Here is a 12,515-nt window from a genome sequence, read left to right on the forward strand (position 1 = left end):
TAAGGTTCATTAGCTCCACGCTTGTCATTAAATACAAATTCACAAGAATAAATTTTTTTGAGTTTATTTATTTGTTATAAATGTATAAAGGACCCATAAATTACCATAAATATGACATTTTTTACGAAAGCAAATGTGTTGAAAATTTTGTTCGCAAACTCGGAACCTAAGTGCGCAGTTTAGCTAAAAAGTTTTTGTGTAAACAAAATCTAGATCTTTCGGAAGTGCTAAGTAATCTTGGAGATTTCTGTTTGTCTGGAAAATTCTTTAGAAAGAATATGAAAGATGAATTTTAATCTAGATTTATGCTAAGAGTAAACTTGAGTGTATTTTGTGCTATTTTGTATTCGTTTTGTCGCTTCATTACTAAAACAAAATGCTCTTGTGTCTGGTTGTTTATGAAAACATTATTAGCTTTTGACGATTTAATGACAATCAAAATTATGCTTTAATGGAGACTGCATTACAATATGTTTTAATTCAAACTCAAACATTTATGTATTCAATTAGACTTCTTATAGGAGAACTTAAGATTCGTCATAACACAATTTTATCATTTTTATGCAAAGAACATTTTGGAGCATTTCCCGCATAGTTTCCACTCCTGTGGGATATCTAGGCAATAAGTGTTTTATTTATATATTAGGTTGCGTTATATTAGTACTAAATATTATATTATATTGAAAATATCCTCAGTTTGTGGGAAAAGGAAATAAAATTTTCTAAAATCCCAGTGAGCTGTACTTCATCGATTTAAAATACAAGAAAGTGAAGTTTCTCTTATTAAAATAATATTTTTTATCTAGTTTAAAGTTTTTCCAAGCGATATTTCGAGGAACAGCTTGTTATATTAGACTTGAAAGAAAATAAATAACATTTCTTTTGTTGGTCGCTGACAAATAACAACCCTGACTTACTCAATAGATGTTATCCTGTTTAACTATCAACAAAAATTACATACAAAAAGCATTTATATTTTCCCCAAATTATCCGATATTGTTTGATCCTTAAGACCTTGTAACAAATATTAGAAGGAAGGGATAAATTAGCTAAGATAGCTCTATAGTGGTAGGTTTTTCACACGCTTTTATTAGTTGCATATTTGTATGCTTACATGTAACCGAATCTCTTAGATTTGATTTTTATCCAAATTAATAATACAGATCTAATTCAAACTTTTGTACACTTTCAATAATTTTCTGAGTTTATCTAGTATATCCTACTAATATTATAAATGCGAAAGTTTGTAAGGATGTGTGTGTGTTTGTTGCTCTTTCACGCAAAAACTGCTCAACCGATTGCAATGAAATTTGCTACGTAGGTAGCTGGACACCTGGAATAACATATAGGCAACTTTTTTTCCCGATATCCCTACGGGTTGCGGACTTACGCGGGTGAAACCGCGGGGCGCAGCGTGTAAAATATATGTCCATAATAACGGGTAGGGTGAAATAATGTCCTTACGTATGCTCTGTATAAGATATTTTAACTGATTGTATCATTAAAGCTTGCTTGTAGCTTTTTTAAGTATGTTATTTATAATTATCAAGTGACAACTGGGTCACAGAATAACTCACAATTGTATAAATAAAAACAGACTGTATATTTGTAAGGCCTAATTGGTCCCACTGCGTCGTTTTATAAACATTATGAGAGGGAATTCAATCTTTTCACGAGAACACCTTTCTAAGTATCTCTTGTGGGATATAGCAGGCATTGCACAGGTTACAGTCGGCATATTTCTAGGCACGTAGGTCTTCAGTACTCTGAGACTTTTTATTGGTTTCCGCTGGGGATTGTATCAAGTTCTTGTTGTAACTGAAAAGATCTCGAACTATTTGGTGTTGTAACAAGTTGCAAAAACTAAAATTATTTAATATATGTATTGGTTTAGTTGAGTCCGAAAATGATAGAATTAGATTCCCGCCTCACGATCAATTTACTGTATTTTAAATATTTACAACTTACATATAATATATCTATTAAACTGCAAACGGTGAGCAAATTGGATTAAAACCGGTTAAGTAGTTGACCATCGCAGACAAACAATGTGATTCGTATTTTATATATAAGACTAGCTGTCCCGGCGAACTTCGTAACGCCATAGAATATTGTTTTAATATATTTTTTCCATCGTTCTCACATTTTAAACCTTCCCTAGACCTACACGGATATTTGAAGACTAAGATAAGATAAATCCGTTCAGCCGTTCTCGAGTTTTAGCGAGACTAACGAACAGCAATTGATTTTTATTTATAAGATGTTTCTATTCAAGATTCTCATATTATTTTTATGAATAAAGTGAAAATTTCCCTATGATTTAGGATAGGAGCAGTTTGTCCAGAAATGTTGTGAATACTAGTCATTTACGCTTGGGTCTGCGCAGCGCAGGGTCGCTTTGTGGTGGATTATTTCGGGTACAGAGGCGCAAAACATATCTGTTATATGTCTTGCGAAACTGCCACGAGTAAGTTTAGATGTATAGGAAATTTAGTTTTAACAAAGCTTCAAACAGTTCTATATAGAAAAATAACAACCAAGAAGAATTAGAAAAACACAATTATTTTAATAATTTGTAAATTGAATTCCATTTAGTGGAATTTAGTTGTAATTCTTATAAGCAAATACATAATTTTTCCTCTAAACTATTTATTTATTTAACTAAACGATTATTATTATGAGAACAAAAGTATATATTTATAATCTGAATATGCGTATTACTTTTGTTCATACATTTCTATAAAAATTCTTATGTATGTAATTTTTTCTTTTGTGTTTAAATATCAATCTAATAATAATCAATCATACAAGTATTCATATGAACATTTAACTGCAGTGACAATAATAATAAAAAAAAAATGGAAAATCACGGATATATCTCGTAAAAAAAAACAAAAAATAAAATAAATCAAGTGAGAACCTCCATGTTTTTTGGGAACGTTAACAAAATAAATAAATATAATATAATAGCATTTATTCAATAACTTAAATACAATTTACACATTCACTTATCAAGTGAACCAATCCTATCCTACTAATATTATAAATGCGAAAGTTTTTAAGGATGTGCGTGTGTTTGTTGTTCATTCACGCAAAAACTACTGAACCAATTGCAATGAAATTTGATACGTAGGCAGCTCGACAACTGGAATAACATATAAGCAACTTTATATCCCGATATTCCTACGGGATATGGATTTACGCGAGTGAAACCGCGTGGCGCAGCTACTTCTTCATAAATTTTCAACCGACTATAAAAAAGAGGAAACCCTCAATTATACCACAGATACACATCATACTATATTTTTTGGTTTGTTACGTACCTTCAACTGAGTGATGAAATATTTTTTATTTATAAAAATTAGCTCCAGTTCTGTCAATTTAAGCCGACATTTTTTAATAACGATTTATATTTTAGATACAATGTCGTTAGCAAATTCATTTATAAAAAACGACATGCGGGTATCTGTGAAAAATATAGACAATACAAACGTTGATGACTTGCAACTTTATTTAAACCATTGGACGGTGCACACTGGAGTGCTCATAGCAGGGTCATGCAATCAAACGATTAACGTACTTGAGCTGGTAAGAAAGCATGAGTTTCAATTGTTCTTACTAACCACAGATAATTAAAAGAATGTAATCGTAATTGATACATATACAAAAAAAAGCATATACACGGTTACAGTTTGAGCCGACTTTTTCCATTAAAGGCGTGTAATTTCATAATTTCTAAATGATTTGACTATGATACACCCACTGCAGCGACACTCGCCTTCTATGAAGGTTAAGACCATAATGCATCACGCTGGTGAAGTGCGGATTGGCAGATGTCACATGTCGTCGAACTTTTGCTTCCTCACGATCTTTTCTATCACCGTTTCGTGCCGTGGTCATGTGAATAATGTGTGTGTTTTCAATTTAAAATCAATTTATTTATAGCATGTTCGTCAGGTCTCGAACCCGCGAGTTTCCGCTTTTGAGTCTGAGGTTCTATCCACTGTGCCAGCATTGCTCACGTGATCTAGAGATATTTGAATTTAGTTGATTCTGATATTATTTTGATTAGACGATTACATTTTACAAAAGTTTGAAAAAGCGACCCTAATACAAAATACGTGTGATTAATATATTCCAAAATCAGTACACCAAATCGTGAGAGTGATTCCCAGTTAAACAATATAATTACATCATTGCAGGCTTCGAGGGGCGGACTGTTCGACGCATCGCATATTTGGCTCATTCTGGATAATGCAACCGATTATGGTAATGCAATGGCTATAGATGACGCTCTGCAGCGGATGAATCTTAGCGTCGATGCTGATGTCGTTGTTGCAACTAATATGGGTATTTGTAAACGTTTTTATGACAGAACACGTACGCGGAAATGGCCACTCGATGAAATGTCACTGGCTTAGAACTACCTGTTTCGAAATTGGTCGTAATTATATTGTGTTTAAATTAAAACTTACGTAACAACAAGTGGAAGTAGTGAAGTGAGTTATTGATGATGATTTTAATTTAAAAAAAATCGAATAAATGCAGTTCCATCAAGAAGTACTACAAATAACTTTTGTGGCCAAGAACTTCCTACGTAAGATGCAAGTTGTTTTGTTAATGATTTGTGTGATAGCATTCATAGACAAGTCTACTACTATACAAGTCTACTAAGCAAAATATGAGTAACATCACAGAGAAATCTTTTTATTTATTGTCATTGCTATATCGCATATTTCTTCCAATTCATTTAAATATAAGCATAGTATTTCATTTATCAGCATTGCTTACATCTCCGTTTAATTACAGTGGAAATAATAGTCTGTAAAATCTGAAGTGTACAAATTGTACATACATTAATTATGCATTATTAAACATAAGCCTACGACTAATTGAAGTATATCTTCATTTAATTATCATTTAGAGAATTTTCACTTTGATAACAATCTGAGAAAGGTTGTTAATAGCTATTCATCAACTTTACTCTTCCTTAGCAACACAAGTGTAATTAATTACTATGAATAATTATTATAGTAATTAAACAAAATTTCCGGATTAAGGCTCGCTTTGTTCATCCCATAGCTCACGGCAAGCAATATTCATTTAATGTAATTCAATTACAAAAAGGACATATTCCGGGAAAAATATTATGCAAACGTGTATATGAAACTACAATGAAAATTGGTAATACTCGTTCGATTTTATTTCATAGGGGACCGTTACGAGCTAATGGACGTATTCAACTTCGGCAAGATCCAAGGAAACAATTTGGAAAGGAAATACCTCGGAACTTGGAGCGAGGAAAGCGGTGAATAATTCATAGATAATATATTCAAAGTCCTATACTTTCTCTGATTCGTGTTTCCCAATTTCAGGTTTGAACGTTTCGGCGAGCACATTCAAATATTATGATCGCTGGGACTTCCACAATTTGACGATGCGCGCCGTCACTGTGGTTGGTTCTGAATATTATACAGTTACTGTGCCAATAGCTTCGCTTCAATCTTCATTTGAATTTCTTGCTCGTTTCATTGTTATATTTAATATACCACGTCTGTAGTTCCTCATCAATTACATAGGTACATAATTATAACTATATAAACTCAAAACCATGGGTATGGAAAAAATCGATTGTATTTAACAGATTCCTATTTTATTACTGCCTCCACACAACTTTAAATACTTTATCTCATTCTATTAAAAGCAACAACACAATTTCAATTACAGCATAATATTTAATTGAAGCTTCCACTCGCAGGTTCTAGGTCGGCCTAAAGCATTTGAACCTGATATGCTAACAAGCTTGAGTTATACAAAGGGAATATCGGTGTTTACAAAAACCGCTGCCCAGGTCCTTGAGCCTATTCGAGAAACACATAACTTGCGGTAAACAATGGTTTTTGATTACAGCTAGTTGATAGTACTGTTTGTAAGTGTAGTCTGGCTTATAGCGAGATAAAAGTAACGTTTATAATATGTAAATACATATACTTTACTGAGCCAAATTCGTCAATCGTGGATATGCCAAATTATAGAAAAACAACATTCGATTTTAATTCTTTTAAGAAGTATGTTATTCAGTGTAGTATTTAATTCCTTTATAAGGCACGCATTATAACTAATTTGCAAAATGTCAGATTTATTAATTTGATAGGGTGGTAACTTCTTTTTACAGATTTAACTATACGGTGGTTGGGCGATGGATTGGTACAGTCACCAAAAATGCTTCATTAGTGAGTATACTTCTGCTGACTACAATATTTAAAATGTTAACTGAAGTACTTAGTGATAGAACAATATTAAGGAGTGTTTTTGCTGGTGATTCATGAGGGGAATAAAGGACCTTTGGCTTCCCCATTTACCATACGAAACGTAGCAGCATAATTGTGCTTCTATTTTATGCCGATCTTTTGTGGAGGTGTTGTATCTGCCCCGATCCGAGCTCGCCCAATACGTACTTCCCACATGTAAGTTTGGTTTGATATGTTTATGGGTTTAAAATACTTTTTCTTACCAGGCAGTGATGAATACTCTCTACTGGCACGAGCAGGATATAGCTTGTACATCGGCCAGAATCTTCTCGAATTGGTTACAGTGGGTCGATATTTGTCATCCACCTGTGGGGAAAATAGAGTGAGTTCTTAATTTTTGTCCTATTGTTTGCGTTAAACTTACAATTTTTACTTTACAATTTTTAGGGGCGCTTTGCTATCATAAAACAATTAACTAACAATTAACTAAAATTAATTAGTTAACTACAATTTTTAGGGGCGCTTTGCTATCATAAAATATACTATAGATACCTTTAATTTAACTGATAAATAGAACTTACTAACTAAACTCTACATAAATTTCATTAGATGTGTGAGTTTATTGCCCTTTCATGCAAAAACTACTGAACCGATAGCACTGAAATTTGGCACGTAGACAGCTGGACAACCGAAATAACATATAGGCAACTCTTTAGATTCCAGATATTCCTATGGGATACGGACTTACGCGGGTGAAACCGCGGAGCGTAGCTAGTATTATAGATAAGCGCTTTTTATTTGTGATTAAATAATTTATTTTATTGAAGTTGTGAGCAACAGCGTTTATAATAATGATAGGTTCAAGATATTATAGGCATTAACTTTCGCAGATCACGATTTTTCTACCTCATACCCGACAGAGGGATAGGTAACTACGAGAACCGTTTCCTAACGCCACTCTCACCGGCCGTGTGGTGGTGTGCTGTTGGCGCTGGTATATTCTGTGCGTGTGTGCTCGCCGTGTCAGCTGCGATCGAGAAGCGGCCCCGGCCCGGCGTTTATGCTGTGTTGAGCGTGCTCGGCGCGGTCTGTCAGCAAGGTTATAAAATAATTGAAATTAATGATCGTTTCGGACTTTGAATGCGGTTTATTGCATAAATTATTTCCTTTATAAAACCCAAACATAATCACGGGTGAAGTGACTAGAAGCGTTTATTTTTAAATACATAATACTCGAGTAAATTTCTTCATAAGTTTACTATGTGTTTTCCTCTATGGATTTCGGTTGTGGAACCTTATTCCGTAATATTTATTTCTCTATTTAATCCTTTGTAATAGCTTATTATTAAGTTACCTATAAGAGCTACCACCTATCGTCAAACTACAACATATTAAACAATAGATAGGACAATATAAGAAGACAGAGTTCAAACGTTTACAACTATATTTTATTTGGTACTAAGTAGTTCATTTGATTCGTAATGTTTACTTTCTTATATTTTAAGACTAATATGAGGTTATTTTGGATTATAATTACGGAGTTGTTTATTTTTTTAAGGACTTCTAATTTGATTTTTTTTCAGCATATGAAGAGGGCATTCAAATTATAGATGAACAACTTTCCAGCCAAGGTGAATTAATATGTTTGTTCTTACTTTATTTCTATCTTTATTTATTTTTTACTTATTGGAGATCCAACAAAGAAAACAAGAATTTATTTACACAATTTTTGATATAATTTACCAAAAACTCAAACCTGACTAATTGGCAATAGTTTTTTAAATATAATAACAGATAATTTAAGACATGGTTGTTAATATAGGTGGTCGCCTCACCATGCTAGTTATAGGAGTGACTAGCATGCTACTATACAACTATTACACCAGTAGCGTAGTATCTTGGCTGTTGAGTGCTGCTCCACCTACCCTTCAGGATATAGATGGGCTTATTAATAGTGACTTTGAACTTATATTTGAGGATATTGGATATACCAGGGGCTGGTTTGAGGTACGAATGCTTGATTGTGTGTGTTATTTTGTGTTGTATATGAATTTATTGCAATGACATGAAGATTTTCTTGTGTTAGATGTATACCAGTTCAAACAGGAGAGATCTTGGAAGTCAGAAGTTTTTATATTAATGGTTGAATAAAGTTTATAATGACTGTCAGAGAATAACATTCGTAGAAGCGTTTGTATCTTAACGTATCTTATCATATCTTAGTAATATGAAAGTATGTGAGGATGGAAAGTATGTATGTATGGTTGTTTGTTGCTCTTTCACGCGAAAACTACTTATCAGATCATTATCAATGTACAATTAGTATCGCATTATAGTATCACGATATATTATTAGTATCATCAAAAGATGATACTTGGCAGTGATGTAGCTTAAATATAAAAGGAACCGTGCGGCACAGCCAGTAAGTATAAAAGTTTAGGTACCTATACGTCACTGCATTTTTTAGGACGCCGGTTTCTTTTATTATAGTGGTTATAAAAACCCAAAAGAAGATGTGCTGAGACTGAAAAAAGTAACTAATGCAAAGCGTTCTAAAGAATTGTATCAGCCCGTTGAATATGGCATTGAACTTATAAAAACTGGAGGTATTTATGTTTTCTTTTGAATTATAAATATATTTTTTGATGTAATAGCATATAACGATTTTTTAATATTATCAAATGTACTCGTGTCTTGGTTTTTTATAAAGAGAGTATGGCAGCAATTAAATAATTTTAGTCAAATAAAATACATTGTTTGCAATAGTCGCAATGTGACTTATTAAATGTCGTTACTCATTTTGAGATCGTTTCCAGATTTTGCATACCACACTGAGCCGTACACAGCATATCAGTCTATATCTAGAACATTCGATGACGTGGAGCTGTGCAGGCTCGGCTCCTTACCAATGATCAACCCTTCACCTACGTACATTATGACCCAAAAGCGGAGCCCTTATAAGCAATTTTTTAATTGGAGGTAATTTACACTGTTGACGTGACGTTTACGGTTGCACGCTTTAAATTCGGAGTAGTATATTAGATGTTATGGATATATAAACTTTCCTCTTACATTACTCTATCTATAAACAAAACCATACAATTCCGTTGTGGAGTTTTAAAGATTAAAACATACATAAGGACATAGGGACAGACAGAGATGTTGTGAGAATGTTTTTCTTACGTTTTATGAATTCATCTCCTTATTTATTTATTTTAACACTTTTATTACACATTAATTATAGAAAGAAGAAAAAAGAAAAAGAAAATATAAACAATGGTTAAAGATAATGTATAACGGGGCGGCCTTATCACTTTAGAGTGATTTCTTCCAGGCAACCCCTACCTCCTAATTGTATACTTTAACGTTAAAAATGTCTGTAAACGAAACTTTGATTGCAGCTTAATGCGACTGAAAGAGAGAGGTCATATAACCGCAATACAGGCGCGCATAGCTGGTTTCATTGCAATTTGCTCGGGTAGCACGCCTCGAGCGCTTGCGCTGGGTCAAGCTGCGCCGGCCTTTGGTCTACTTGCTGTGGCGGCGTTTGTGTCTCTCTTTATACTACTGGGAGAAATAATTTGGTTTCGGTAAATTTAGTGTGGGAGTTGAGCACGCTTCGGCACGAATTGGGATAGCTTGCACCGATAGCTTTAAATACCACAGAAAACCAGCGTGAAATAGTAGCATGCTACCGTTTTTTATTAAAAATAAAATGTAATAGAAATGGCTACTCATACAGATTCTAGATATATATAATTAGGATGAATGCTTTGAACGAGACAAGTTATCACGAATTACGTTTCCAATACGATTTAACATACAAATTACTCATTTTCCTTTAAGCTAGGAAATTGATTTGTCCATCAATAACTTGCAGGTGGAATAAAAAGGCCATAAAGGGCCGTTTGCGTAATGCACGAGAGACCAACGGAAGAAATGTTTTACGAGGCCCTCAAAAACAATAAGGGAGTGATGGACAACACACAGCAGATATTATATAAGCTCTATAGATTTACAGCTTTTAGTTAATTATAGTACTAGCTGTTCGCCCCGGCTTCAGCCGTGGTAAATATATAACAATTGTCTCTCAATAATGTGAAAGACTTTTTGAAATCTGTCTAGTGGTTTTTGCGTGAAACATACAAAAATATAAAAGTTTCCTCTTTATTAGTAAAAAAAATATTGTAACTACATAACACTACACAGCTTTTCGCGGTTAAAGACAATCTCGTTGCAACGTGAAAGAAAGAGAAATAAACAAACACAAATTGCATTTATAAAAATTAGTAAGGAAAATTAATTTTAATAATGTAAAGTTGTTTTTATCAAGACACTAAACAGATGTTAGTAATAGAGACTGGCAGTCTTCATTTATCTATTCTGTCGTCTTAGAGTAAGCAGCATATTATTTTAACGTCACTTATTGTATTTTTGTACATCATTGCTCACTTTTATAAGTTTGAAAATAGATAAGAAATATCTACTTCGCTTTAAGTGAACGGAAGCCAGTTGTATTTTCGTTAAAAATCTGTTTTTCATCCGGCGAGAGAGCGCTACGGTAAAAATATCTTGCCCCTAATTAAAAGGAAGTAAATAAATTATAAGAATTGACGAAAATACAGATATTCACGAAACGTTATATAAATTATATATTGTTTATTTCCATCACAAATTTAACCTTACTTCATTTACATACATTTAATTTAAGATTGTATTCAGTTTAAAACCGGTAAAAAGTTTCTAGTTATATACGTGCTAAGCTCCGAAACAACTTCACGCACAAACATACTCCACCCACTGCTTTATCTACGGCCTCATGATATTTGTTACATATCTATACACATGCAGCGTTTGACAGAAAGCTTACGATTATAAGAGAGATGATTGAATCCGATAAAATGTCGAGTATGTATGTTCATTCACAACATTGTACAGCGGTGCGAGTTGACGCCGTGAGTAATGGAGGCGTCGGCGGCTATCTAAATCTCTCGTTATAAATGATGCTATCAATTCTTGTTTACTGCCAGTCCTCATTGAATACCCGGGGATGCACTGCGTTTGTCTTCCCCGGACGTCTTAAAAGGTTCTCCGGGGGTAATTGAAAACTTTAAGATGCATTGACGTGAATGAGTAATGCGTTTGATTGAATGAATGAATATGAATGAGAGGGTGAATGTGGAATTGGGGATAATTTTGTATTTTATTTGGGGCCTTGGAGGATACTTTATAATGCGGTATTGGTATCTTCCTACTTACAATGCGTACAAAGCTACCAGTTAAAACTTTATGTTATACGTATTATAATTTCAATCCAATTTTTCTTCCCACCACTACATTTAATTACCCTCACTAAGAGAGCTAAGCTCTTATTATTCAGTGTTCATCACAAGCTCACACGAATTCCCTAGCCGCAAACTTTTCTCTACATCCCCAATTTAAACGTTCACAGATGAAAAACACGTAGTCAAAAGTAAAATGTCTCGTGACAGGGACGTACCGCGCGCACGCCTGTCGCTCGTAAGTCGTTAGTTATATAAAGCGTCTTTCCATTTGTATGCTAATTCGCGATGGCTGTTGCACTTCTAACGCGTGTAATACGTACTTTACAGCTGGCTTATGGAGACCGAGCTGCAGCCCTGAGGGTCGAGCAGAATGGCACCCTTGAATCGAGTCCTTCATATCATTATCAATTAACAAATAATGTTTATCATATTGTTCTTATCTCAAATATTTAGCTATCTCAGTTCCGTGATTTCTGCTATTTATTTACAAGATGAACAACTGCAAACGCAGTACAAACACTAGGATAATAGCCAAAGTTTCAGGCTATATTACGTTGCGTTCTTTTAATTTGTTATAAGTATTAAATCCTAAACCTTATGAAATGAACTCTAACTTAAAGAATGTACGACGTACGTTCGGTTTCATGAGAATAGATTTTGGCAACTGATTGTTCTTCCTGATATAATTTTGGAGGAATCCTTTTCGTCTGTCCGTTCACTACATTAGCAATATTTTAGACACAAAATGATAATTTTTTTTAGAGACTGGTTTAAGACAAAATACCAGAAAATATTTACACAATATTTACACAAATATTTTGCTTGTAAGATTATATACGAAACGACTTTCAATACACCTAAAAACATAAAAATTTGTTTTATAATAATTACATGAAAACATTTCTTAGATATATTTTCCCATTCACCTCTTACAACAAAGAATATAATAGGAAAACTTTTCACTCGCGGGAATGATTCA

General features: G+C 33.6%; 1 protein-coding gene across 1 annotated transcript; it reads left to right on the forward strand.

Annotated features, from left to right (window-relative positions):
* Nucleotides 1–3,456: 3,456 nt before the first annotated feature.
* Nucleotides 3,457–11,894, forward strand: LOC119831348 (ionotropic receptor 75a-like). Its single transcript, XM_038354652.1, has 14 exons — nucleotides 3,457–3,588; nucleotides 4,203–4,350; nucleotides 5,213–5,308; nucleotides 5,376–5,455; nucleotides 5,759–5,886; nucleotides 6,176–6,233; nucleotides 6,518–6,633; nucleotides 7,142–7,350; nucleotides 7,835–7,882; nucleotides 8,074–8,258; nucleotides 8,719–8,857; nucleotides 9,068–9,230; nucleotides 9,653–9,841; nucleotides 11,864–11,894. Exons 1-14 carry the CDS (start codon nucleotides 3,457–3,459, stop codon nucleotides 11,892–11,894), a joined length of 1,722 nt encoding a protein of 573 aa, XP_038210580.1.
* Nucleotides 11,895–12,515: the final 621 nt, after the last annotated feature.

Source organism: Zerene cesonia, chromosome 13, assembly GCF_012273895.1.
Source record: "Zerene cesonia ecotype Mississippi chromosome 13, Zerene_cesonia_1.1, whole genome shotgun sequence".
In the NCBI taxonomy this organism is placed as follows: domain Eukaryota; kingdom Metazoa; phylum Arthropoda; class Insecta; order Lepidoptera; family Pieridae; genus Zerene; species Zerene cesonia.